This window comes from Manis pentadactyla, chromosome 5 (genome assembly GCF_030020395.1).
Source record: "Manis pentadactyla isolate mManPen7 chromosome 5, mManPen7.hap1, whole genome shotgun sequence".
Taxonomy (NCBI): Eukaryota; Metazoa; Chordata; class Mammalia; order Pholidota; family Manidae; genus Manis; species Manis pentadactyla.
Genome location: NC_080023.1, coordinates 149,519,660 through 149,547,412, shown reverse-complemented (window position 1 = coordinate 149,547,412; position 27,753 = coordinate 149,519,660). Strand labels below are relative to the sequence as shown.

At 54.3% G+C, this 27,753-nt stretch overlaps 2 protein-coding genes and 1 long non-coding RNA gene across 19 annotated transcripts in view; 1 reads left to right on the top strand and 2 right to left on the bottom strand.

The window, feature by feature from the left end:
* The window catches only part of ADAM33 (ADAM metallopeptidase domain 33), a 13,251-nt gene extending 12,099 nt beyond the window's left edge, over positions 1 to 1,152 (bottom strand). For all 13 annotated transcript variants that reach the window (XM_036924607.2, XM_036924609.2, XM_036924610.2 and 10 more), the window contains exon 1: positions 917 to 1,152. In XM_036924607.2, the coding sequence (XP_036780502.1) occupies positions 917 to 1,016 (100 nt within the window). In that variant the 5' untranslated portion in view covers positions 1,017 to 1,152. The remainder of the gene's footprint in view (positions 1 to 916) is intronic.
* The window catches only part of LOC118931806 (uncharacterized), a 10,310-nt gene extending 589 nt beyond the window's left edge, over positions 1 to 9,721 (top strand). Inside the window, exons 2-3 of the long non-coding RNA XR_008997908.1 lie at positions 8,837 to 8,944; positions 9,515 to 9,721. This is a non-coding gene — a long non-coding RNA (uncharacterized LOC118931806). The remainder of the gene's footprint in view (positions 1 to 8,836; positions 8,945 to 9,514) is intronic.
* SIGLEC1 (sialic acid binding Ig like lectin 1) lies at positions 7,314 to 27,753 on the bottom strand. 5 transcript variants are annotated; one of them, XM_036924601.2, is made up of 22 exons: positions 27,591 to 27,753; positions 23,141 to 23,216; positions 22,477 to 22,836; positions 21,904 to 22,200; positions 20,529 to 20,795; positions 19,930 to 20,184; positions 18,372 to 18,671; positions 17,239 to 17,496; positions 15,897 to 16,163; positions 15,308 to 15,565; positions 14,824 to 15,126; positions 13,230 to 13,490; positions 12,748 to 13,059; positions 12,032 to 12,283; positions 11,468 to 11,737; positions 11,127 to 11,378; positions 10,499 to 10,801; positions 10,048 to 10,308; positions 8,994 to 9,296; positions 8,622 to 8,724; positions 8,181 to 8,253; positions 7,314 to 7,544 (listed from the first exon to the last, which is right to left on the bottom strand). In XM_036924601.2, the coding sequence occupies exons 2-22, from the start codon at positions 23,187 to 23,189 to the stop codon at positions 7,437 to 7,439; spliced, it is 5,112 nt and encodes a 1,703-aa protein (XP_036780496.2). In that variant the 5' UTR covers positions 23,190 to 23,216; positions 27,591 to 27,753; the 3' UTR covers positions 7,314 to 7,436. The 5 variants fall into 5 exon arrangements, with proteins under 5 accessions (XP_036780496.2, XP_036780494.2, XP_036780493.2 ...); XM_036924599.2 differs by having other exon boundaries at positions 15,828 to 16,163; positions 23,141 to 23,297; positions 27,591 to 27,752; XM_036924598.2 differs by having other exon boundaries at positions 15,828 to 16,163; positions 27,591 to 27,752.

The window sequence follows — 27,753 nt, the reverse complement described above, 5'->3', positions numbered from 1 at the left end:
GGCACCTTGACGAGGAAGAGGGAGGCAGAGATGGAGCTGTGGTGACTAGGTGGCTGGAAGTGGAAACTGGGGGTCCAAGTAGGTCTGGGTAGCATAGAGGCCCTCTCCACTCATCCCAGGGGTCACATCCCTCTCCCCTGACCTCAGGCTGAGGAGGACAGAGGAGCAAAATGCCTGGGGACCATCCCCAAAGGCAGGAGGGCTATTGCCCCTCCCCCTTACAGCCTGTCCCTGTTGGTCCACACACCCCCTCCCAATGCCGTGAGACCCACTGTCCCCAGCCTGCCCAGGCCAGCTCGGACCTTCCTGCCTCCTCCCTGGTTCTCCTCCCTGTCCCCTGGCTGGACACTTGATGTACAGGACTCGGTCAGTCGGGTACTGGGGAAAGAGCAGGAGCTGCAGTCTTCCTCCAGGGCCCTGCTACAGGCACCCTCTGTTTGACACTGTCCTTCTCTATCTCACCAAACAAGGCAACAGTATAACAATATACACACTGCCCCAGGCCCTGGGAGGAGGGAGTGAGCATGGGATGACGTGTGGGGGCCACAGCTAGTTCCCTAGTTTGAGGGCACAGCAGGGTCTCCAGTGCGCTGGGGGCCTCCCTGAGGGATGGAGGTGCAGTAGGGTTCACGCTGGCTGATGGGGCCTGGGAGCCAGTCTTGCGGGAAAATCCAGGCAGAGGAACTTGAGGGTCTGGGCAGTTGCTCAGGGGGACGGGCCCCGACGCTCTGCTGTGGCCCCCGCACAGTGGCAGCTGAGTACAGTGTGCAAGTGTGGGCTCCGAGGCCAGCCCAGTACAGTCGAGGATCCCTGGGCAGGTCCCCCAGAGACTCCCCCAACCCTCCCCACGCCCGTCCTTCCTCCTGGCCTGGTGGTCCCCTGACAGTGGCTCTGCTACCCCTCGGGGAGCACTCACCCTGAAACGCCTCAGCTCCGCCCACTGGCCACGGTGGCCACAGTCTCAGCAGCAACAGCCACGCCAGCGACCCTCGAGCTCTCCGAGCCCCCCGGCCCATAGCTGCGAACGCCTCGGCCTCCACACCGAGGCTGGCGGCTCGCGGCTCCGCCCCGGCTGGACCGCGGCCCACCGGCGCCCAGTGCAGCTGGCCGCCGCCTCCGGACCCTGCTGCTCCCGCTCCCCAGCCCACCCCTCCCCGCGCGACCCCGCACGCCGTCGACCCGGTGCGACCCTGGCCGTCTAGGCGTGTGACCCCCGGCGCCCTCGGGGGTGGGCGGTGCTGATCATAAGAGGCGGCCGGAGCGGGGCGGGCGGGAATCTGGGCCGCCTCTTGGGGGACCGTCCCCGCCTCGCCTCCGCGTAGGTCTCAGAGGCCCCCCTACTCGTGGAGGTGGAGGTGGAGATGGGACCGGGACCCTCGGGAAGGGAGTTCTGGGGACCACAGCGGGGGACCAGGGGCTAGGGCTAGGGGGCCATCAGTTGCTGCTCGGATCTGCGTAAGGAGCGCCCCCCTCCATGGTCTCCTGGGCCGGACTTCTGTCGCCCCCCTGCCACCAGTCCTGTCCCCGAGGCCCCCAGGCAGAACCCGGCGGAAATGCCCCCAGGGGAGGAGAGGCCGGCGACGGCGACAGACAGGTGCGGCGGCCGCGAGCGAGCCTGTCGCAGTGGGCGCCAGCGCCTGCCCAGGGGGCGAGTGGCGCTCAGGCCGCGCAGCCGCGAGGCGGGGGACAGGCGCGCGATGCAGGTTTGTGGGGGTCCGGGCAGCCCTTGGTCCCCGGCCGGGGCCAGGGGGAGGAACTGTACAAGCCATGGACGCCCAGACGTGGGGGACCCTGCCGGCCTTGGTAACAGCTGTTCCATGTTTTAAAGGTTTGTTTGTGTACTGGGTCGTACATTCTGGTATGGAGTAGCAACTATTCCAGTATTCCAAGAGCGAGGGATGTTAACTTTTAAGCAAATCTGTTTTAGAGAATGCAAAATGGGGCAATTCAGTTAGTAAGAGTTACAGCAGCGAAGGAACCTATGTTCGCCTGATTCAACTTGCAGAGAGTATGTTTAGGGAACATCCCTACCTCTTCTGTCTCCATCCCCTCAGCCCACATCCCCCAACAGGTAGCCACTGTTATGAGCTTCTTGTATAGGCTTTTAGGTTATTTTATGCACACCTAAGACAAAACAGACATATTGTTTCTCTTATTAACATTTTTTCTGCACCTTGATTTTTTTGGTTTGGTTTGTTTGCTTAACACACCCTGGAGGTCCTTCCTACCAGTGCATTTAGAGTGGTCTTAGTATCACTATTTTTACAATTATTACTATTAGCTTATTATTATTACTCTGGGTTTTTAAGTCAACTTTATTAAGGTATAATTGACACACAAAAAATGCACCTATTTTAAGTGTAGAGTTAAATGAGTTTTGAAAAATGTATACACCTGTGCCATCATCACCACAATCCAGATACATTTCCATCCCAAAAGTTCCTCTGTGCCCCTTCCCAGTTCATCTCTCCCACTCCCAACTCCAGGCAACCACGGAGAGGCTTTCTGTCTGTACATAAGTTTTGCCTATTCTAGAATTTCATATTAATGTTATCATAAAGCATGTACTCTTTTGTATTTAGCTTCCTTCCCTCTTTGTTGTTTTTGAGATTCATTTACATGTTTCATGTATCAGTAATTTGTTCTGTAGTGCTGAGTATGTCCCATTGTATGAGGGAAGCATGATTTATCTATTCTCCAATTAGGCATTTGGGTTCTTTTCCAGGTTGGGTCTCTTCTAAATGCAGCTGCTACAAAACTGTTGTGTAAGTCTTTGTATGAACTCGTGTTTTCATTTCTCATCTGTAAATACTTTAAAGTAGAATTTCAGGGTCACATCGTAAGGGCATGTTTACGTTTTTCAGAAACTACTTTCCAAAGTGGCTGTATCATTTTACACACCCACTAGCAATGTAAGAAAGTTCCATTTCCTCATCAACATTTAGTGTTGTCAGTCTTTAATTTTAGCCATTCTAGTGTGTGTGCAGCATCCTCATCACTTTTTATATTTGAAAGCATTTATTCGTATAGTCTCCTCTTGGGCATATAAATGGTTTCTAATCCCCTTGCTAGTAGTATTATGGATATATTGCTAATGCTGTGATGAATAATTTTTTTCTCTTAACATATTGTTTATTTATTTATTTATTATTCATTTTATTATCACTAATCTACAATTACATGAAAAACATTATGGTTACTAGACTCCCTCCTTCACCAAGTCCCCCCCACAAACCCCATTACAGTCACTGTCCATCAGTGTAGTAAGATGCTGTAGACTGAGATGAATAATTTTATATGCAAGTTTATCTGTGAGATGATTTAATACAAGTGGGATTGCAGGGTCAAATGATATGTCTGTTATTAGACTGTAATATTTGCTCATTAAATGTAAAAGTACAGTCTTAATTTACATTTCTCTTATGAGTGAGGTTGAATATATATATTCAAACATTTAAGCGTCATTTGTATTTCCTTTTCTCTTTATTGCCTGTTCATATTTGCAGTTCATGTTTCTATTCAGTTTTTGGTCTTTCTCTTCACTTGAAGGAACTCTTTATATATAAGGAAGATTAACCCTTTGTTTGGAGTATGAGTTACAAATATTATCCCAGTTTGGGAAATGTATCTAGCCTGTTGTGTGGCTTTAACCCAGCCATGTCCATTACTGGGTAGCACTTGATTATGTGAATATAACCACATTTTATTTTTATTGATTCTACTGTTGCTGGACATTTGGGTGGTTCCTGGTTTTGAGATGTTGCCCCAAAATGCTGCTCTGGACATTCATGTGCATGTGTCCTTAGTTTCTTCCCTTGCTTGTCCTGCTGCCTCCATCCCTTTACTGGTCTCCTCTAGAAGCTCATCCTTGTAAGTCATTTGCACATGAAACCTCATCTGGGGGCTGCAAACTTAATTCAAACATAGATTGCCTTGGCCACACTGGGGCATCCAGGGCAGACAGCCTGGAGAGGCATCAACCCCTTCCCTGTGGATGACTGAATAGGGTCACCAAGGGTGCTGACAACGGCAGAGGCCATCCCTCCAGAACAGAATTTCCTGATCCTTCACTAGATGAACCAGGGGGACAAAGAGCAAGGCACCCTGTCACACCCTGGGTCCATCTGGCCATCTCTTCTCTCATTTGGGGAGGAATCAGGATGGACAGAGAGACCCAGACTTCCATCTTGAATCAGGAGCACAAATGGAGATTCCAAAGGAGAGTGTGGATCCTGAGAAAGGGAAATTATGAAGATACAAGTGCCAACCATAATAAAGGAAACAGCCCTGGAGAGAGGCAGCTAAGAAAGCCCCAGAGAGCATAGGGACAGGACATGCCAAATGTAGGGTTAGGGTTGGGGTACGCGCCTGGCGGGAAACAAGCTGGGGACCAGCAAAGCAGAGCAGACTCCCACAGCAGCCAGAATCTGAATGCAGATGAGGAGGCGTCAGTGTGGACATCAGAGAGAGGAGGAGGAAGAGCCCTCCCTCTTCTGGCAAGAATACCGCAAACTGGAGAACTGCTGCTCACACCGAGGCTTCGTGGTCTCATTGTGGAGGGGTCCTCCCCGCACCAAAGCCTCTTTATTGTCCTCTGGGCTAAACTGCTCACTGCAACTAATTTCACACAGCCATGTAGTTGCCATTTCCCTGTCTTTCTCCCCCAGGTCCCAAGCTCCACGGAGTCTTCTGTTCACTGTCTGGCACAGGGCCTGGCACAGTCAGAGTTAATAGAACGAGGGAACACGTAGCCTAAGAACTATGTGGGGTTGGAGTCATCCAAATCCAGATGAGCTATATCCAGGCATGTCAGAGGAATTTTCTGCTGTAATCTCAGAGCAACGGTTTATTTACACTTGGAGGTTACAGAGGAGGGGATGAGTCCATTTTATCAAAGTTGAGGAAGATGGCTTCTAGGAGGGACACTGATCAGCTCAGTGCTCATGCCCGATAAAGCCCTGGGAAAGATGATTTATCAAATGGCTTGATGGTGTCACTCTCCAGAGGAGCACCAGGAAGTGTCCTGGGAAAAGGCCAGTTAGGAAGAGTTAAGCCTTTGAAGGGCTCACGTGATGGGGACACCCACCGTCAATATACAGGACTCATTCTGAAGAGTGACCAGAACAGGATGACTATAAACATGCCAGTACACCTCTCACAGTGGACACAAGCCCTTAACCCTTTGAATAAACACCCGGGGGTGGGATATCAGGGTTATGGGGCAGGATGTTTTAGCTTTAATACGTAATGGCAAACAGTTTTCCAAACTTGCCATACATTCTGTATGGTTCCATTTATATAACATTAAAAAACAGGCAAATCAAATCTATGGTGTTAGAAGTCAAGATAGTAGTTACCTGTAGGGGGTTGCAACCGGGAGGGGGACAAGGGAAACTGGGTGCTGGTTACATGGGCCAGGTCACTTTTTGAAAAGCCATTGCAGCTGTACACTTATAATGTGTGAACTTTCCAATAAGTGTGCTACACTTGAATTAAAGTTGTTTTTTAAACTCTTGAGGAGCCTCACATCACTGGGGGCGACACAACTAACCCCTCTGAGACCCCTCAAATCCCAGGCAGACCTACACCCCCTTGGAGGTACATGGAAGCAGATGAAGTCTCCCCAAACCCCCAGTAGCTATCCTTTCTGTGGCATCTGTGGCTTCCACTCACCCTCTCTTCCCCCAGACAGCCCCCAAACACCCGGCTGCGTTTGGCTTGCTCTCTCCCTGTCCCACCTCGGAATTAACCCATACTTTCCCCCTTTCTACTTGGTGACAATGTAGAAAAAACAGTGCTTCCTAAGCACTCAGCTGCTACATGCCAAGCATGGTCATGTGGGCAGTGGAGGCGAGCAGCACGCAGAGCCCCAAGTTGCAGGAAGTGGCACAAATGGCTTGAGCATAAGATAGTTTGCGGTAAATGCCATGTAATTCGCACTCACTCACTGGCTACCTCCGGCAGGCAGTCTCCCAGAATAAGCCCACTCACCTTTGAATCCTGTGTTCCAGTCCAGCAGTTTGGGTTGCAAGAAAGAGACTCACTCCAATTATGTCATAAGATGGACATTTATTAGAAGGACATGCCAGACAGACTCCCAGGGAGAGTCTGGCAATCAGGCACTAAAAAGAATGGGACCTGGGACCAGGAAGGGTCCAGCTGCAGCTACACAGAGCTCACCTGGCCTCCAATTTCTCTCCAGTCTGTTAGTTCCTATGCCATCCCCCATACTCAACCCAAATCTCAGAGCAGCAGAGTTTTTACCCCCACTCCACTCCACCATCTGCCACCACACTATCAGGGTGGTTAGTCACTAGCCCACCCAGGAACAGGTCCCCACAGGTGCTGACTTCCTGGGAACACATTATTCCTTCTTGGTGACCCTTGTTTGTCTTAACAGCCCCTGGAGCATGTGAACCCACTTGATCATGGAGAAGGATGCACCTAGAGCAGAAACAAGGATGCTGATGACATAGTGTCTGCTCCTGCATGTTGCCTGGCATGGTGGGGTGGGAATGCGGACACCTCTTCTTCCAGGGACCAGGCCTGGCACAAGAGGCCTGCTCAGGACTGGCACGCCCTCCTAGAAGCCACCAAACCTTCTCTATTTCCTCAGTCTTAACGTGTGAGAAGGACTACCTCCTCTAAGAAGCTCATGACCAGAATGGCCAGGACACTTCAGCAAGTGAACCCTGAGCGAGAACATGCCCTGCTGGCAGCATTCTCACCAATGTCAAAAGTCTCAGGGATGAAGCCCATGGTTGGGAGTCCTTTAGAAATAGAATTAAAAACTAGATTTGCCAGAACCCCTTGCAGCCTGGAGTGGTCATGTGACTGAATTTTAGCCAATGGGAAGTGAGTGGAAATGGCACATGCAACTTCTGGGTTGTGTCCACAATGGGAACGGGTGTGTCTTCAACTTCCATTCTTTCTCTCTTCTTGCTGGAGGGAATGTGAACACAGTGGGTCATGTGAACCTCACAATCAAAGACAACATTTTAGGGATGGAGAAAAATATGAAAAGGATCCAGAGCTCCAACACCTTAACCACCATAACATATCCAGACTAATAAGGGAGAGAAAAAAAATTCTCTCATGTTGAAGTTACTGTATTTGGTCTCTTATTAGGACAGCCTAACTTGTATTCTAGTGAATACAGAGTGCCTGGGCCAGCCCATGAGGATGTAGAAAGATCCTCTGCTACTCTATTCCATCCAAAAAATCCAGGGTAGGCTTGGAGAAGAAGGATGTGAAGGAGCAGTACATTGGAAGATAAATGGAGAGAGGATGTCGAAAGAAAAAAGGAAGAGAAGTGGACAACACAATCAACTCATTTCTTTTCAGTGTCCCCCAGGGTCAGCACCCTCCTGGGTAGATTGGGGGTCACTTCTGCCCTACCACCCAGTTTTCTTGGGGGCAAGAGGTTTGGAGCCAGGTCATAGAAAATCAGATGTCACAGAGTTATTTTCACAGAGGTGAGCAGGACCCAATGCTGCCTTGTTCACGGGGCTGGAGTCCTCACAGGTCCTGGTGACCTCCTCCTCCTGAAGGTAGGCAATGCCATGGGTCAGCTCAGGGATAAAGCACAGAACAAAGTCCCAAATGTGGCTGCATCAGGATCAGTGAGCTTCCCACAGAGAAAACCCTGGTCACAGGAAGCCTCTGGGAGTAGTCATCACCTGACCTCTAACTCTGGAAGGCAGTGCCCCAGACCTCCAGCTTTGGAGGGGGTCCCAAAGGGATTGTTGAGAGTGTGCATGGCTGAAAATGTGTCTGGGAGCCCCAGACCACCATGTGGATTGTCTTCAGAAGGAGACACATCAGGGGGAGAGGGAAACAGGCTTTCACCCCTACCCAAGGACAGGCAGACTAAGGAATGAGGGAGAGACCCCAAAACACGATGTGTTCTAAGATGTGTCTTGGAAGTGCAGGTGATGCTGCCAAATTCAGACGACTGTCACAGTCATCCAGCTGGCCACAAGCAAGCACATGTCTGCTCTCTGCCCCATCAGAATATGGCTCCCTCATCTTTTCAGGGGGCCCTGGTTCTCCATAGTCTCTCCTCAATGTCCCCCTACCCCCAGGCACCACCCTGTAGATGAGTAGTCTCCAGGGGCCAGCTCCACACCACCTGCCAGCCGAGCACTATGTCCGCATGGCCCCACATGGTGAATGGATACCTGCGTGGTCTCCTTCTGCGAAGCCATCTCCACCAAATTCTCACCCAAGATCAGCCTATGAAAACGCTTCCTTCTGCAAGGGCAAGAGCAAACTCAGAGAGCCTCCCACCCCGCCTCCTACCCCATTCCCTCTCCCCTGCTGCCATGCCTGGCCCCAGACCACTCACTGCACAGAGCAGTGGGGAGCATTGTGGGGAGTGGGATACCTTATCTCTCTTCCTCCCCAGTCCTTCTTTCATGCAGACAGGGTAGAGATAGTGAGAGAAGAAATGACAGCAGGATGGAGTTAGAGACGATTCTGGGAGGAATTCCCAAATGTGAAGCAGGAGGAGGAAAGGCAGGCTAGGAGGCATGGGCAGGGAAGCGGGGATATGGGAGTATGTTGGGGAAAAAGAGAGGAAGGATGAGGTGACCCCGTCCGTCCTGCAGCCCTGGACCCACCTCCAGGCGTAGCAGGCTCCCAGGCCCAAGAGTAGGACGAGGAGGCCCATCAGCAGCCCCAGGACCCAGAGTAGCTTCTGGAACATATGCAGGCGGTGAAGGGCTGGAACACAAGGGTGGATCTCAGGGGGAAGCTATGGCTCCAGACCTCCAAGGCTCCCTCCCAAGGTGACTCCCCCAAGATGAAACCTATTCTGACTTTCACTTTATCACAGAAACTTCCCTAAAGGAGCTTCAAGCAACCAGTCTAAACTGTGCTGACAAGCAGACCGTAGCAGAAGGGATTCAGGGAAGACTTGGATGGAAGCCTTTAGAACTGAGAGGTAGGCCTTTATGGACCAGAGAGTGGCCTGGGAGATGGAGATTCCTCACCTCTGGTTCCAAAGTAGGTGGAGGCAGAGGCTGAGCCCAGGGCATTGGAGGCAGAGCACACATAGTCTCCCTGGTCGCTGGGCTTCAGCTCTTCCAGGTCCACCCTCAAGGCATTGGGGGTGGCTGTGACATGGATGTGTGGCTCCACAGGAGTACCCCGGGGCTGGCTGGAGGCCACCAGCCTACTGCCAAGGTGGAGGGTCAGGCTGGCTAGAGGCTCACTGTCCACACGGCAGTCCAGGATGCCCTGGACACCATCCTCAGGCTCCAAAAAGACCGTCATGGAGGGCACCTTGGGAGGGTCTGTGGGAAGACAGGGAGTGTGGATTGCAGAAAAACAATCACAAATCCCTCCTTTCCCTATACCCAGGCAAGGTGACTTTCCTGCACCTCCCAAGAAGAGGTAGAGCCTATTTCCTAACTCTGATCTGTGACTTGCTTTGACCACTAAAAGGCAGAAATGACATTGTGTGACTTCTTGGCTTTTGCTCTCCTTGGAACATAACAATGGGGCCGCCCAGGCCAGCCTGCTGGACACAGGTGGCCTAGCAAACAGCCAGCCCCAGCTGTCAGCCATGAGGGTGAAGCCATCCCAGACCATCTAGCCTCAGTTCAGCCACTGGAAGACTACAGCTACAAGACATAAGACCAGCAGGACTGCCCACCTGAGTCCAGCCTAAATTTCTAGCCCACAGGACTGTGAGCAAGTAAAATGGTTATTGTTTTAAGCACTAAGTTTTGGGGTGGCTTGTTACACAGCAACAGCTGACTGATACAGCATGGGGCCCTGGTAAAGAATAGAGTAAGGGACAGAAGCTGATGAGGGCCTGTTGTATGTATTATCTCCTATCTGTCTCACAAGGTGAGGAAACTGACATTTTGCAAACAAAGAAACCAAGGTAAGGATGCACAAGATCACCCAACTGGCCAGTGGGAAGCCTCCTGGGCAGGACTCCATGCCTGTGAAGTCAGTGCTCATTGCAGACAGAAGAGGAAAACCTGAGGTGGGCATGTGAGATGTGAGGAGACTGAGGCAGAGGGTGGTGTTACTCACAGAGCACATGGAGCACAACTGGAGCGGAGGTGGTAGCCCCAGTGGAGAGCTCAGCCTGGCACTGGTACACCCCAGCTTGGGCACGGATCACGTGGATGAAGGTGAGGGTGGGCACAGGCTCTGTGTGCAGTCGTTGGCCATTCCACAACCAAGCAAAGGTGGAATTGTCCCTGGGTCCAGGGCCACCAGAGAAGTGACAACTCAGGTTCAGTGCTGTGCCCTCAGGCACATCCAGCCCTGGCTGAGCCACCACATGTACACCTGCAGGCCAAGGACAGGGAGGGAGTTGGGGATCTGCAGGCCTGTGGAAGCTGTTCCTCCTCCATCAGATTGGGCAGAGCTGTATCTACCCCCTCGGGCCAGCCAGCCACCTCCCATGGGAGCCCCACCTCTCACCCAGACTCTGACCTCAAAGCACTGGAGCCTCTTCTCCTCCCCCCTTGCCACTCACCTTCTGCCTGCAGCTGCCCCATAGTGCTGACAGAGCCCAGCAAGTTGCGGGCCGTGCAGACATAGGAGTTCTCATCACCCGTGGGCATATTTTGCACCTGCAGCCGCAAGGCATTGCGGGCCACCTGGACACGGTCTGTCCCCGATGCCAAGCCATGAACCCCATGGCTGGTGGCCAGCACCTTGCCATTGTGCGACAAGGCCAGCTCAGCAGGTGGCTCGCTGTCCACAGTGCACTGTACCACAGCCATGGGGCTGGCCCTTGAGTCCCAGAAGGAGGACAGAACAGCATCCCGAGGGGCATCTGGGGACAGAGCAGGGCATGGTTAGGGACCTTGCTTGGAAACCCTCTGCTCTCCACTGCCCACCTGCCTGGCACTGGTGAGTCTGAAGCCCCTGGACAACTGGTCGCTTCCTAGAAGTGATGCCTTCTCAGGAGTCCTGTGGGCAGATTCCTCCAGGCTGAGTTCAAAGGGCCCCAGGGCTCCTTTCCTCATCACCTGTATCCTTCTCTCCCCAAGCACCCATTCCCAGGTGTACTGCAGTCCTGTGCCCACCTCCACCAGGACCCAGAAGTGCTCTCCACCTGCCCTCATCCTGGACACCCCCAGCCAAGGACACATGCTCACAGAGGACTTGCAAGGCCGCTGGCCGGGAGCTGCGTGTGCCCTGGGCATCCTGGACCTGGCAGGAGTAGGCACCTGCATGAGCCCGCGTAGCCACTGGGAATGAGAGGGAAGCGGCTGGCCCCTCCTGCAGCCAGCGGCCATTGTGGTACCAGGCATATTGGGTGGGTGGCCGAACAGAAGGGTCCTCACAGGTCACTGTGACAGAAGCCCCCTCAGGCACAGAGGCCGATGGGGCCAGGACCACCTGCACACCTGTACCAGGGAAGCCAGGGTCAGCTGGGCGCAGCCAGAGGGCACAGGTGATCCCACCCCTGGAGGGCTTGGCCTGGACCCTGCCTCACCCTCTAGCCGCAACTCCAGGGATGTGTTGGCCTGGCCCAAAGGACTCTGGGCAGAGCAGCTGTAGAAACCCTCGTCCCTGGGCTGGGGCTCCCACAGTTCTAGGCGCAGGATGTTGGGGACAGAGGCTATGGTTGAGGAAGCTAGGAGACGGCCGGCGTGGCTGATGGCCAGCTGGGCGGGTGGGCGGCTGTCCACAGTGCACAGTATCAGGGCCAGCCGACCTCCACGGCTCTCCAGGAGGTAGGTCAGCCGCAGGCTGCGGGGTGCATCTGCAGGCGTGAAAGGCATAGAAGTTCAGAGACTGCAGCCAGTTGCCAGTTTGTAGATGGCATTCAGACCAGGAGGACACTGACTACCCACACCAAAGGTTCCCAATTGCCTAATCTGGAGCCCAGAGAGGACCTGTCCCCTCTGCCCCCAATTCTAATGCTCCTTATCTATCGCCCCCTTGGCCAGCTGGGTACAGAGTTCCTGGGTGGGATGTCTGGGGGGCTTTGGCCATGTCCTGAGCCCTGAGGGCTGCCGTCACTCCTTCCAGCCCCACCCTGATCTACCGCACTCACAGAGGACGTCCAGGATGACAGGCCTGGAGAGGCGGGGTGCCTGGCCAGGTTTCACCACCCCACAGCGGTAGGAGGCTGCATCTGTGACTGTGACGCTGGGCAGGAGGATGGAGTGGGCACCTGGGCGTTGCTGCCCATCCTGGTACCACGTGTAGGTGAGCTGGTCCAGGTGGGTGGTCCACACGAGACAGGTCAGGTTCACCAGCTGCCCCTCCTGCACAGTGGCCTCGGGCCACACCTGCACACTCACAGCTGGGGAGAAAAGGAGGGCACAGGGACACCGTGAGGGTCATGAGACCATGTGACGCAAGCCACCGGTCTCCCTGAGCAAAGGAAGCCCCTCAGCCTGAGAGGCACAGGTGGCCCACCTGTACTGGTTCATCATCTCTCATGTGGTCTCAGGCAGGGATCTGCAGCACCCTGACATGCCCTGAGTCGCATGGGAGAACAGGCCTCCCCTGTCCTGCTCTGCTTTCCCCTTGGGCACCTCATTTCTGATCAGTTTTATCCACTGTGCATCCAGGTACAATTCTGTTTTTAAGAAAGACTCTTCCCTGAAACCCCAGTCTGGAGACTGCTCCCCTTCAGAAGGGTGGGAATGGAGACTCCTTGTGGTCAGCCCGTCTGCCCATGCCTCAGGCCTCCAGAACTCTCCCCAGCCACCTCTCCTCTCTTAAAGGAGCCACTCATGCGCACACTCACAGCCCCACACTGACCCTGGGTGTCGAAGTTGGCCGAAGCGGAGGCCTGGCCCAGAGTGTTAGTGGCCTCGCAAACGTAGACACCCTCATCTTCCAGCATCGTGTTGTGGATCTCCAGGCGCAGTGTGTTGGGGGCCACGGCTACCTGCAGCCGGGGACTGCTGCCTGCAAGTTCCTCCACACCTCGCAGGGTGGAAGCCACAGCATGGGCCCCATGGAGCAGCTGTAGCTGGGCTGGAGGGTCACTGTTCACACGGCATAGGAGGAGGCCCAGTCGCCCGGGGCCTGTGTCCATCAGGGTGGTGAGGGAAGCCTGGCGTGGGGCATCTACACAAGGCAGGGAGTGGTCAGGGCCCCTCCAGCTGGCCCCTCATCTGGTGCCATCTCTCAGAGACAGAGCCCAGGACCAAGGGCTTGGTATCCCCTACCCTAGCCGTGACCTTGACTCCTTCACCCCCCTGCCTCCCTCAAGAAGCATGGATGCAATGAAAGCTTACAGGACACATGGAGGCTGACAGGGGTTGCCAGGCTCGTGGTGGCTGAGCCTGGGGCCTGGGCTTGGCAATGGTAGGCCCCAGCTTGGCTCAGAGTTATGGCTGCTAAGCGGAGTGTGGCCGAGGTTGACTCCTGAAGGGGCTGGCCATCCCGATACCAGCGGTATGAGGTCCCCTCCAGGACCCCTGCAGGTACCTGGCAGCTCAGGACCACAGCCTGGCCCTCCTGGAGCTCGGGCGATGGTGACACCTGGACCCAGGCTCCTGCAGGGAGACACGGAGAGCAGGTAAGGGCCCTCTGCCACACCCTTCCACAGTCTGGGACTGTGTGTGTCCATGCCAGAACAGCAGGACCCCAACCCCGTCTTCTGGGGCCACAGCTCCCCCACCAGACCACCACCAAGGGCCACAGTTCAGCCCCATGCCTCCTCCTCTCCTGTTCCCAACTCCCCTGCACTGGTTTTGTCCTGGCATTGACCTCCTGCCACCTTGAGTTAAGGTTTTTCTCTACCAGTCACATCTTGCCTACAGAGGTCAAGCCTCTGAGGGCCCAGCTTGTGTGACTTACAACCCAGCACCAGGTGCAGCACTTGCGTGTATGAGCTCGTGACAGTTGTTGTTTGACCCCATAAAGCACTGAAATGGGAGGGATTTAGGTCATGCCAAGGGCCACTGTCCTGATCATGAGCTGGACTCAGCATGGTGACTGATGGCTTGGAAGGGGAAGTTAACAGCTGTGTGATCTTGAGTTCTCTGCAGCCAGGCTGCAGGTCATGAGAACCCAGGAACTGGGGATGGGGCAAAGGGCAGTGCCCTCTGGGTCCGCTGGAGGAGGCCAGGGTGGGGGACTGAGAAGGAGGGATAGCTGGAGGGGTGACTGAGAGCACAGGCTGTGCCTGAGACCAGAACTGAATGAACCAGAGTTAGCAGGGACCCCCGCTAGTCACGTGACTGTGAGCAAACTCCTAAAACTCTGAATGCTTTTTCTGCCTATAAAATGGGTCTAATAAATAAGAAAAGATATAGAGAACCAAAGCCCAAGGAAAATGTTCAAAAACTCACATTTGTCATTGTGGGAGGGAAAAAAAAGTGTTTTTCTTTGGTCTTTGCAGCATTAAAGGCATTAACTTTATTTTTTCCCGGCTTATTTGCTTAGAGAAGATTTTTATAGGAGAACATATATGTGTACATAAATATATGAATATATCCTTATGTATAAGTGCATATATACATGTGCATGTATATACTCGCATTCATATATATATATTACACATATATATTAGGTTTTGTATGAGAATAATCATTACATAATAAAATTATATTATGAAAGAAGTTACCTGTCAGGAAGTGCTGCCACCAAGCAAGCCACCTTGTGTAACTACCACTGGCTCTTAGTGGCTGCCACAGTTATTACAGGTGAAAATATCTAGCTGAAAACAAAGGGAGGCTTCCTGCTGGGTGACTGGAAACTATCTCCTAACCGTGGCTGAGAAAGACTCACATTTCTGCACAAAATCCACGTGCCCCAGCCCAGAGCCTGGCCAGAGGAGCCCCCAGGCATTTGGGTCTATCGCACCCTCAGAGAACTGACACTCACCTCGGACCTGGAAGAAGAGGGAGGTATTGGCTGAGCCAAGGACATTTGTGGCCTCACAGCGGTAGCTTCCAGAGTCTCCAAGGCTCAAGTCTCGAACCTCTAGCTGCAGGGAGTTGGCTGTGGCTTTGGCCTGGAGGCGGTCACGGGATGAGAGCTGGGGCCCTGGGCTGGTGGCCAAGAGGCGCTCCCCATGGAACAGGGCCAGCTGGGCCAGGGGGCGACTATCCACAGTGCAGATGAACACGGCCACGTGGCCCTGGTCGACGTCCAGGAGGGCTGACAGCTTTGGAGGGTCTGGGGGATCTGCAGGGACAGGAAGGAGCTCAGGCCACCCCCAGCCCAGCTGCCACACTGTGTCCCACTCCCCCCACACACACACACAGCCATGGCCCACCCTTGCCTCCCCAAACTCAACCCCAGTCCTGTCACCCAGACCACCCCTCAGGCCCCCACGTGCCCAGCTCTGCTCTTGCCCGTCACCCACAGAGCACACTCAGGAGCACCGGGCTGGAGAGCAGGGCCCCAGCGTCGAGGAGGATGCGGCAGGCATAGAGGGCAGCATCCGTTCTGGCCACGGGCAGCAGTGTCACAGTCTCCAGGGGGCCCTGGGCCCACAGCACCCCATTCCGGAACCAGGAGAAGTTGGCAGAGCCGCCAGCAGCTTCCTGGCTCACGTTGCAAGTCAGGTTGGCCCCGGTGCCCTCCCGCAGCACGGGTGACGGCGTGATGACCAGGACAGTGGCTGTGGAACAGCAGCACAGGCCTGCCGAGATAGGCCTCCCCTTGGCTGCTCTCCCCACCTTGGGGCCTGTGGTCCAGCCTCCCAGCCTAGAGGGGTGGGAAGGAGAACCCCCGGGGTGCCCAGGGTGCAGGGAAGGAACGCAAACTCCTGTTGCTGTGGGGGGGGCTTTGCCCCACAGACCCTCCTCAGAGCACAGCTGCACAGGAATAGGGTCCTAAGCACCAACCCTCGGCCCCAGCCACTGGTCCCTGCCCCAGCTCACCCTGGGCATTGAAGGTGGCCGGGGCAGAGGTGTTGCCCAGAGCATTGCTGGCCTCACACACGTACACACCCTCATCCTCCAGCACTGGGTCTCGGATCTCCACACGCAGCAGGTTGGGGGCCTTAGTGACCTTCATGCGCTGGGAACAGCCCCCACAGCTGCAACAGCCACCCTGCTGTGGCAGGGAAGAGGCCACAACATGGTTCCTGTGGAGCAGCCGCAGCTGGGCAGGAGGGTCACTGTCCACGCGGCACAAGAGGAGGCCTTGCCGTCCAGCCCCGGCTCTGGCGGCATCAGGGTCCAGCTGGGCAGTGAACGTGGGCCTGCGTGGGGTGTCTGTGAAGAGGAAGAGCATGGGCACTCATCCCACGGCCTCTGCCAAGGTCCCACAGGTCCACTCTAGGCTGGCGAGGCTTCCAGTACACACTGGACAGAGGCATGTGCCCAGAGGTGCTGAAAACAGCTGCGCAGGCTGTGCACTGTGCAAGGAGAACCAGACCGGGGTTGGGGGAATTCAGCCTACACACCTCGTGCTGAGCTATGACCTGGGGCTGGACTGAGTCATTCCCAGGGGAAAGGGTGCCGTTTTGTAGCTCAGACAAAGGCTCGCTATTGGCTAGCAGTCACCTTGCATAACTCCTTGTGCCCTGAGCAGGGTGCCCACAGCAATCCCTGCTTCCACTCTGCACCCCATTCCTTACCACTGAGCTGTCTCTCAAGATCCTCCCTGCCTCTTATCTCTGATCTCCAAGCCAGCTCCTGTGATAACAGCTAATGCCTAAAATACCCTCTTCCTAGGGTTTCTGGATGTGGATGGGGAAAGACAGCCATCAGCCAAGGCCCCATGTGATCTCACCCTGACACCAGAGAACCCCCACGAGGTGCCCGTTCCTGCTGACAGCCCAGGACGGGCGTTGCTCCTGTATGTGTCAGGGGAGGCTTTCTGGAAGCCAAGTCCGTCCTGAACACTGGTTTGCCCCTCAGGCTAATGTGGGGCACCCACGCTTGACAGGACACAGTCCCTGTGCTGAGAGGTCTGCCTTTACGACTCTGGGAGCCTGTGGGGGCGCAGCCTATGGGCATGTGCCCACATGTAAGAGCATGGAATCCCAGAGCTCAGGAGGACAAATCTTGGACATGGTGCCCGTGGTGGGTTTGAGGTTAGAGGCAGAGGGCTCCAAAATGGCTAGGATTGGAGGATAGGATGTGGGGAGGCAGAAAAAGCCCCAGCCTTGTACTCCCAATTCCAACCCCAGGCAGAGAGGCCTATGGTGCCCAGGCCTGTGGCTGCCTTTCTGGTCTTCCCCCAGGGCAGGGCAGGGTCAGGAGGAACCGAGGAGGTGGGGGTGCTCGTGGGCCCCAGGGGGCTGATCCTCCATGGCAGGCAGCGGCCTGTGGGGAGGCTGCTCACAGAGCACTGTGAGGACGGCAGGCGATGAGGGACCACTGGCACTGTGGCCGTCCTGGGCCCGACAGTGGTAAGAGCCGGCGTCCGTGCTGGAGGCTGCGGGGAGCAGGAGGCTGCTGCTGGGCCCCTCGAGAAGCAGCGCTCCGTTCAGGTACCAGGAGAAGCGAATGTCAGGTGTGGGGCTCAGGCCGCTCCGGCAGCTCATTGTCACCGCCTGTCCTTCCACCACTTCTGCTGCCGGGCTGATGAGGAGGCGGGCCACTGGCAGGAGAGAGAGATGGGGAGGCTTAGCTCCTCTGCACATCTGCTGCTCCAGGCCACCCCCTGCAGGAAGCCTGCCAGGGTTCCCCTCTTCTCACAGAACTGTAGGTGGGTCTGGACTTCATGACATCAGAGGGGCCTCCACAGAGCAAATGGCCTGAACTCTTTATGTTTCAATGTCAAGAAAGACAAGGGAAGACTGAGGACTGTCCCAGGTTAAAGGAGAATAAAGAGACATGATAACTGAATGAGATGAGGGACCCTGGATGGGATGCTGGGCCAGAAAAAAATAATTGCCATAAAGGACATTATTGGGTGAATTGGTAAAATTTAAATATGGATGTAGATTAGGTGAGAGTCTTGTGTCGATCTCTTGATGAGCAGGAGGGTTCGGCCTTGAACGTCAGTTCTGATCTGCCGATCGTAGCTGCCCGCGGCATGGCTGAAAGGGGTTCCGAGCCAGGGGGCCTGGCTTGGCGATTAGCTGTGTCTGCCGCAGCCTCAGCAGACGGCACATGGGCCAAGAGCTGGAAGACCCCACTTCCTTATTTTGCCTCCTGCATCTGACTCCTAGCACAAAGCCTGCCCCGAATGCTGGAGAAATGAAAAACAAATGAAAGCATACGAAGGACCCTACAAGTTCAGAGTCAGGATATGCACAAAAGGAATGACGCAACCTGCCATGTTTCCCTTTCTGCCTCGATTTCCAGGGATCTCCCAGGTCGGGATGATTGTACAGCCCAGGTCTCTGATGTGACTTTTCACTAGCCAGCTAGTTCAGCCCCTCAGCTGAGTCCTCTGGACTCCTAGGAGGAAGAGGCTGGAGCACGCCTCCTCCTTGGGCTCCCTCCGCCAGCCCCCAGTGCCCATCTTACCATTGGCTTGGAAGTCCAGGGTGGAGGACGCATTCCCAAGGGAGTTGCTGGCTAGGCATGTGTACTCCCCACTGTCGGTTGGCTCCAGATCTCTGATCTCCAGGCGCAGGGAGTTGGGAGCAGAGAAGACACTGAAGCGTGTGCTGAGGTCACCCTCCCCAGGGATGGAGGCCAGGACGTGGCCACTGTGTGACAGCAGCAGGGTGGCCAGGGGCTCACTGACCACAGAGCAGTGGAGGATGCCCACCAGCCCAGCCTGCGTCTCCAGGAAGGCAGTTAGCTTGGGGGCGAGGGGTGGGTCTGTGTGAAGATGAGGGGGTGCCTGTCACCCTCAGACAGGGCACTCCCCAGATCCCAGATCCCCCTTTGTGGCCCTGAACTCCCTCTGTCCCACAATGCCCTGGGAGAGAGGGACAACCCCTCTCCTGCTTGCCTGCTGCCTACACTTTTGTCCCTGGGCTGGGCAAATCACTTTGTCCATCCTTGTGGCAACCATGCCAGTTGGGATCAGAAGCCCGGCTTTAAAGATGGGAACACGTCTGGTAGAGACAGCTGGCAGTGGACACTTCTCAACCAAGTGATCAGAGTTAGCACTGCCAACAACAGGACAAACTGACATCATGTGTCTCCTGGGATGATGCTGAGAGACAGACGCCACATCCTGTCTGTGGTGCTCTCACCCAGGTGCACAGGATCAGTCTACTAAGCCAGACACAAACTGAGGGGCATCCACAGAGCAAATGGCCTGAACTCTTCAAATTTCAATGTCAAGAAAGACAAGGGAAGACTGAGGACTGTCCCAGGTTAAAGGAGAACGAAGAGACATGATAACTGAATGAGATGAGGGACACTGATTGGTTGGGATCCTGGGCCAGAAAAAAATAATTGCCATAAAGGACATTATATGTCAATTGGTAAAATTTAAGTATGAACTGTAGATTAGGTAAAAGTCTTGTGTCATTGTCACATTTCCTGACTGATCATTGTGCTGTGGTTATGCACAAGAATTACCTTAGAAATACACATGCTGAGGAGTTAAAGGGTGAAGAGGCACCTGCCTGTAACTTCAGGAATGTGAATGTATGGATGGAGAGACAGATAACATATATGTGTATGTAACATATGCATGCTTGTATTTGTATATACAGAGAAAAGATGTGTGTGTACACAATACATGCATATATGTAATATACATGTTATATACAGACATGTATATATATGCATATGCACATCTACATATATATTATATGTGTATGTATTTAAAGAGAGAGAGAGCAAATGATCCAAAATTTAACAAATGGGGAATCTAGGCTAAAGATCTATGATAATTCTTTTGCTCTTCTTACAACTTTTTGTAAGTTTAACTTATTTCAAAGTAAAAGGTTTTCTAAAATAGGAGGAAACTGTGGCCCAGGAAAATCAAAGCCTCACCCAGGTGTGCAGAGCTGGGATGTGAGCTCAAGCCCACGCAGGCTCAGGACCCCAACCCTCCAGTGGGCACCCCACCCTTTGGCCTGGCTCTGGCAGAACCCAGTGCCACCCTACCCTGGCCACTTACGGCTGACCACCACACTGACAGGGCCAGAGCGCTCTCTGCCCTGGGCATTCTGCACCTCGCAAAAGTAGAAACCAGTATCGGCCCTGGTGGCTGAGCGCAGCTGCAGTGCATGGCTGTGGGCATCCTCCAGCAAGACGTGGTTCTTGTACCAGCTATAGAGCAGGCCACCAGGTGCTTCTCTGGGTGTGTTGCAGGTCAGTGTCACTGTCTGGTTCTCTAGGATGGGGCCTGCTGGGTTCACCTGGACCTCGGCCACTGTGGGGTAACATAAGGCACTCTGGGGACACAGCTGACTTCCAGGCCCAACCCCTCAGAGCAATGGGGCTGCGGCCAATCAGTGCAAATCTGTACATGCAGCGCAATTCTACATCATTGTCCTTCTGCAGAGGGGCTTTCTGGACTGGCCCTGCCTCTCCTTGACCTGTTTCCTGGGGTCCTCCTGACATTCCACCCTGCCGGGGAGTTTTGTCATCTGTCTGAGTAGGGCTAGAACGCTTCACCCACATCCCGGGAGGCAACTTGGCCTGGCTTCCCTCAGCCCCAGTGGCCTGGACCCTTCCCCACCCTCTGGTCAAAACCCAGGTTCCCCAGAGACTCACTGAAGATGTGGAGGCTGATAGGGGGTGAGGCTGAAGAGCCCACACTATTCCCAGCTTGGCAGGTGTAGACGCCAGCATCATCCCAGGACACCTGGGTCAACTGCAGCACACGGTTTTGGGCTTTGAGGTGTGTCCCATCCTTGACCCACTGCACGGAAGTGACACTGGGATAGCTGCTGTTCACCTGGCAGGTGAGTGTGACCAGATCACCTGGCAGGATGTTCCGCCCTGAGGGACTGAGAAGGATCTCCACACCCTTCGGGGCATCTGCAAGGCATTACGGGGATGTTGGGTAAGATGGACATACTCCTCTCCTCCTCTTTCAACAGTGTGTCCTTTTAGTCCCCCTGTCCAGGGGCAGCTGCTGCCCCAGCCTTGTGAGGAATTCCCGATCCCTTCCTCCTCTGCTGAGAGCCTGATAAGACAGTCAGGGCTCGGCTGAGCACTGCCCACACTGCCTCTGTGGCCTTCTGCCTTGTGCTGTCCCCTAGGGCTCATGGGCACCACACTGCTCCCTTTGGTGGCCTGTGGGGGCTGTTGGCAAGGGACCAGCCACCTAACGGAGGGGACCACGCCAGGGGTCACTGCGCTCTGAGAGTGGCTGACCCGTTTATATGAAAGGCACTGACCAAAGACACGGTGTTTCTTTCAGGCTTGTTCTGAAGCCTCTCGCCATGAAAACACGCTCATAAAAGCTATTTTCAAAATATGAAAGTAATAGAAGCTAATAGCTTGGAGTGCTTAGTGTGTGCTAAGCACTCCTTCTATTTTCACCATAGTTGTACAAGATGGCACTATTTATTGTTACCTCCCCTACACAGAGGATAAAACAGAGGCTCTGAGATGCAAGTAACTCCCCAAAGTTTGCTCATCGTGGTCGTGGAGCCAGACAACCTGATGGCTGTGAACAGCGGCTATTCTCAAATAGGCTGCCCTGTTTTACTGTGATGGGAAGATGCATCCTCAAGCAGGAACTCGGGCTTCCTCTCCTGCCTCTTTGCCATGGCCAGGTGGGCCCCGGGTCACCAGGAGCATGAGTAGCCTCAGGCAGGAAAGGACTCAGAGCGAGAACCCCACCAGCATCCCCCAAACCTGGGCTAAATCCCAGGACCCTTGCTGCCCAACCCCCAATTCTCTGACTCTCCGTGGCTCCCCTTCTCTGCCCAGCCTGGGGTTGGGGACAGGCGGCAGAAGGAAGCCGTTAAATGTGGCTCCCAGGGCTTAGCAGTCTCCACCTGCCCAACCCTGGAGGTCTGAGTGAACCTGGCTTTCTCTCAAGAGCAAGGGCTCTGTTTCTACAGGCTGGAGAAGGCCTGGTTCCCACTGGAGAGCCACACATGTGCGCTAATGAGGGTGTGGCCCCTAGGGCACTCACACTGCACTTGGAGGTGAACCTCGCTCTGAGTCCTCTGCTCGGCTACCGAGAGCTGGCACTGCAGGGTCAGGCCATGGTCCCGCCAGGTCAGGGCCATGTGGAGGGTCTGCAGGTGGGTGACACCTGTGGGCTCAAGCTTCTGGAGGCTGGAGGTGACCGAGCGAGTGGGGTCCTGGCCTTGCCACTGCAGGCTGACCGGCTTCTGCAGGCAGGTGTAGGGGGTGGAGCAGTTGAAGTCTGCCTCCATGCCCTCGCGGAGCTCGGCAGGCCAGGCAAGGGTAGGCACACTGGGCTTCTCTGAGACAAAGACAGGGCATCAGAACTCTCCTTCAACCCCCGAGACCTCCTGACCTGAACCCCCCAGCTGAGGGATGAGCCCCTGGGACTTCAAGCAGAAGGAGAGGCTATTTTCTCCCCCTAGTCCCACTTGGGGTGAATGCACCAGGATGCAGAACTGGGGCCAGGTGGGGGCCAGTACTGGGTTTAGGACAAGTGTTGGGGCTGTGAGCCAGTGGGGTCAGGAGCAGCTTGGGGGTCCCTTTTAGGCAGTAGGCAGGCCCCTCTGCTCCTCACCTGCCACGGTGACCACAGTGCCTTTGGTATCTGACCAGCGGTTGCCCTCACTGATCTCAAAGCGGAAGTTGTAGGAGCCTGAGTCCTCGGGCTGCAGGTCCTTCAGCAGCAGGTTGCACACCTTGTGCTCAGCTTGCCCCAGCAGCTGGGCCCGGTCTCGGAAGCGTGCCTCCACCAGCTGGGGATTTGTGGAGTGGCTTACCACCTGCCGTTGGCCCGAGTAGTCATAGTACCAGATTGCTGTGATGCCGTCCGGCACCTGCACGTCGGCAGGGTAGGTGAAGACGCAGGGGATGATGAGGCAGGACCCCTTCACGCCCTGCACTTCCTGGGGACTGGAGACGCCCCATGAGGCCAGACCTGAGGGAGGGGTGCAGAGAGGAGAGTGATGCGGGCCTGGGGTCACCGCAGAGCCCTAAGATCTTCCCCAAAGAGAGCGTCTCAGATGGGCCTCAAAACCCTGCCCGGCCCCCTAGCAACAGCCCTGGAGCAGCTCCTCTTGGCGCCCCAGGGAGGGTCTTTGCCCCTTGTCACTGCTTTCCCGGGCCCTCCTTCGATCTCAGCACAGACCTGTGGACAGGCACAGTCCAGTCTGCCCAGGCCAGGGAAGGGCTGGACTCCCCAAGGCTGGCCCCGGGAGCTGGGCAAGGCCAGAGAACCTTACCTGCTGAGAAGGATGAGGTCAGCTGGAAAAGCTGGAGCAGGTAATCCATCGCAGGTTCTTGCGTGAGTTCTGGTTCCTAAAAGGGCAGTGTGCACCGTGCTGGTGGGGCACACAGGGGCCTCCTAGGAACCTCAGGACACCTCCGCCTCAGGGCCTGCTGAGAGGCCCGCATGCTATGGTGGCCAAGCCAGTGAGAGGGCAGGGCTGCTCTGGGGCAGCTGCCAGCAGAGCCAGGAGCCCACGTTCACAGCTCAGACTGTACCCAGGATGCCCTTACTTGGTGGTGTGCACCAGAAAGCCTTCTATGTGTCCCTTGGCCCCACCCTAAGTTCTGGTTCCCCAGCCCCAGGGTAAATGAGCAGCTGCTTACTCCCCACTTCCCCACCACCTCCCTGCCCACAAGCTAACAGGAACTGGAGCCCAGAGAGGCTCAGGGACTAACTCCAAGGTACCCAGTGATAACGATAGTTTCTTACTTGAGACTGGTCTCCCTACCACCAGCCTTACCAGCTACGGGCCATAATGGGGCTTGACTGAGCACTTATCAAGTCACTACCCTGCTCGAACACTTTCTATAGCTCCCCATTGCCCATGAGCTATATGGGCCCCAACACATCCCTGGAAGTTTCTCATTTCCTACTCCCAGCTCTGCCCCCATGCTCTACTCCCCTCACCCCTATCTTTAGGCCAGTCCTGTCTGCCTGTGGGCTCTCCAGCTGACCAACATTGCCTCCACCATGAATAATACCTGCCGACTGGAACCTTATTTAGTCTTCAAGGTACGTCTTACAGAAACTTCTAGCTAAAACTTCCCCTTTGGAATCCTTGCAGCCACCCCAGTGCTATCTCTGTACCTGCCTTGTCTTTGGAAGCTTGTGAGAACCCATTTCTCAGGACCTAAGACTGAGGAGGATGTGTACCCTGCCACAGTGCAGAGCCCCCCAGGACTTGCAGTGGTGGACAAGAGATATGTGGCCCTAGGGAATTTAGAGTTCATGGCAGGGAAGTCTAGGTGCAACAGGGCACAAAGGTCCTGAACAACACATATCCCACAAACATGAGTTAAACACCTATTGTGTATCATGTACAAGAAGCAGAGCCCTCTGCCATGGAGTGCCCCTGGTGGGTATAGAGGCTCAAAGGGGTGCCACAGAATCAGAAAGGGAGATACACCAGAAATACATATAACTAAAACTATAAAATTGTTAGAGGAAAACAGGTGAAAATCTTCATGCTATAGGATCAGCAATGATTTAAGTATTATACCAAAAGCACAAGCAAAAAAAGAAGAAAAGAAAAGTTGGACTTGATAAAAATTTAAAACTTTTGTGCATCAAAGGACACTCTTAATAGTGTCCTAAAAACAGCTACAGATTGGGAGACAATATTCACAAATCATATATCTGATAAAGGATTAGTATCTAGAATATATAAAGAATGCCTACAACTCAATACTATCAACAACAATAAAATTCCAAACAACCCAAAATCAGAAAATGGGGTAAGAACTTGAATATTAGTTTCTACAAAGATGATATTCAAGTGGCCAACAAGCCCACAAAAAGATGCTCAACAATATTAGTCATTAAGGACATGCAAATCAAAACCACAATGAGCTACCACTTCACACCCATTAGAATGGCTATTAAACAAAACAAGAAAATGACAAATGTTGTTGAGAATGTAGAGAAATTGGAAGCCTTCTGCACGCCTCGTGGGAATGTAAAATGGTGGAAATGTTTTCCCCTGTGGAAAACAGTTCAGTGGTTCCTCAAAAAGTCAGATATGCATTATCATATGATCCAGCAACTCCACTCCTTGTACACCCATGTTTACACAGCATTCACAAGTCAAAGTGGAAACAACTCAAATGTCTATCAAGAGGTGAATGGATAAAAAAGTTGTGGCATGAACCCATACAATAGAACTGTTTAGCCATAAGAGGAGATTAAATTCTGATACATGTTATAATATGGATGAACCTTGAAAACCTTATGCTAAGTGAAACAAGCCAGACACAAAGGGCAAATGTTGTATGGTTCCACTACCGTAGGGAGGCAAATCTATAGAGACAAACGTAGAATAGAGGTTACCAGGGGCTGGGTGGAGGAAATAGGGAGCTAATGTTTAATGGGTACAGAGTCTCTGTTTTGGATAATGAATAACTTCTAGAAATAGACAGTGGTGCAAGTTACACAGTATGTGTGAATGTACTTAATGCCATTGAAATGTATACTTAAAAATGGTTAAGACAGTACATTTTCTGTTATGTATATTTTATAACATGCATGTACAAAAACCCATGTTGCCAACTTTGCAGTCCTCCCTGGTCCTAAATGCTGACTTGGCAGAGTGAGGGGGGAGTGCTTGGGGAGGCTGGAAGTGGGGACAGGAAACTCGTGACATCTCCCAGCCCCCAGCCCATCAGCCTCAGTTGGGGCCCAGCCAACTGGTGGCTACCAGAGGGCACACCTGGGTAGGGGTTGAAGACAGGGCCTGGATGGGGCCTGAAGTGCCTTTCAGAACCACAGAGCAGTTCTTAGCCAAGTGTGCTGGGAGGAGGAGTGTCCGTGCCGGGGGCAAGGCAATGCCAAGGGCCTGGGTCAGCCAGGAAGAGCACTGCTCCGCGGGGAACATAGTCCCCTGGCTTGGCTGCTCCGCCAGACAGGCCTGGACATTTGCAGGCCCACTGGCTCACCCACAGTTCTTTGGGACACCCTAGGCCTGCTCCTCTCCCAAGAGCATGTACCCACATCTGCACACCTGGTCCTTGGCCACAGGACAGGCTCATGCTGGCCGGCCTGGGCCCATGACCTGGATGCTGCCTGAATGGCTGCCTGTTGGGCATGTTTGGGGTCAGCTCCTCTACAGCCAGGATATTAGCAAGATACCCATTTGTTGTCCCCAGCTCCCCTGCTGTTCCCATTTGGGGCTGAACCTACAGAAGAAATGGTGGAATTTTAGACATACTGACCCAAGAATGGAGCAGGGATTTTTGGAATGTGTGAGAGGACTTTTTCTAGAACCACCCAAAATCACATCATGTAGATGTCACCTACACTTAGCCCAGTCCCAACACCCATGGGGTCAGTTCCACCAGAGTCCAGCTTATCGGCTCAGCTGTTCCACCCCAAAGACCAGCTCAGCCTTGAGAACTTTCCTGGAAAAAGAAAAGGCAAGAAGGAGCCTAGAAAGGGAGACCCTTGTCCTTATTTGAAAGTCTGGTGTTGAGGGGTAGGTGCGTCCAGCGCCCCCTGGTGGTAGAGGGATGACTGCTGGTCCTGGGAAGGAGGTGGGTATACAGGGGGACAGGAAGCAGGCTTGCCCTGAGACAACGGTCCCTCAGGCAACGACTGGGAGAGGACTGTTCCCCGGATCTCAGGCACTTCCCAAGGCTCATCACTGTATGTCCAGGTCTTGGACGCCATGAAGACAAGGGTTTAAACGCCCACCCCTAGAAGTGGTGTCTGTTGCATGAGGGATGAGTTGGGGTGGTCTCTACACAGTAGGTGCCCATGTTTCCTGCCTGTGTTAGAGCACATGGAGTGGATAAAGTCTATGTGAGGCCAAATGTCCCAGGACAGCCAGGGAGGGTGGGCTGGGGCTCCAAATCCCTGACTTCTGAAATCTCTGATTTCCCAGAGGCCAAGTCTAGGAGAGGACAGAGGCAGTTTCACTCCAGACCGCTATGCAGGGCTCAGTTTCTGTTTCCTGCCCCAGAGCGTCTCTCCAACTTCCCTGTCAGGCTGGGGAAGGAGGGAAATCGGGCAATACAGCCAGCTGGAAGGCTCTGCTCCACAGATAGGAAATCAGATGGGCAATTCCAGAGCACATTATCTTCGTAACAATGGAAAACTCCAATATAGGCCAAATATTTAACCCCCAAAGTCATATAATCCATAAATGAGGTCTGTTGGCTTTGAAACGGGCAGTGGAAACTTCCCACCTCATTCTCTAACCTGGCTATGAGGGCTCTTAACCCCGGGCACCCGTTTCTTGAGCCAGGCTGGGTGGTGCTGGGGGGCCTCAGTGAAAGAAGTGGAATGGACTGGGCATGGGTGAGGGCTGAGCTACAGATGGGCTGGGGCAAAGGGGATGCCAGCTGCAACCTGGGATGGCACTGGGGTGGGAGCCGAGGGGAGAAGTGGGGCCAGGGGACATGGAGATGATGGTTGGTAGACGGTGGGCGTGGAGGCAGCTGAGGGTGAGGCAGGGCTGGCTTGGGGCTCAGGGCAGGGCAGGGGCAGGGTGGCGATAGGGACTGGGACGGGGCTGGGGTGGGGGAGGACTTGGGGGGTGCAGGGCTTGGGTTATGAGTACAGCTTCCATTAGTGTCTTGGACTTGGGGTGGTTTGTGCCCAGCACCCACACCCAGATGCCCCCCAGCAAATCTCAGCACAGCCTTGCTCCCAACCCTCCGCTTGCCCTCCAGGCCCAGGCATGGAAGTACCTGTTCACGGGAGGAGTGGCTGCTGGGCTGGTGAACCACAGGGGATAACGGGAAGGAGGGCCAGGAGCTCGTGGTGCTCTTCTCCCAGGGCTCCACCACCTCGAGAGAGGAGATCCAGCCTCGGGGGCTGCTTCTTCTTTTCCCAAAGCCTCAGCTCTACTGC

Coding starts and splice junctions, on each gene's coding strand:
- SIGLEC1 (XM_036924599.2), bottom strand. CDS start 23,189: ATGGATTACCTGCTCCAGCTTTTCCAGCTGACCTCATCCTTCTCAGCA. Junction 18,672..19,929: donor TGTCAGTGTGGTGGTCAGCC/GTAAGTGGCCAG, acceptor ATCTTCACACAG/ACCCACCCCTCGCCCCCAAG. Junction 10,802..11,126: donor AGCGGCCTTGCAAGTCCTCT/GTGAGCATGTGT, acceptor CTCTGTCCCCAG/ATGCCCCTCGGGATGCTGTT.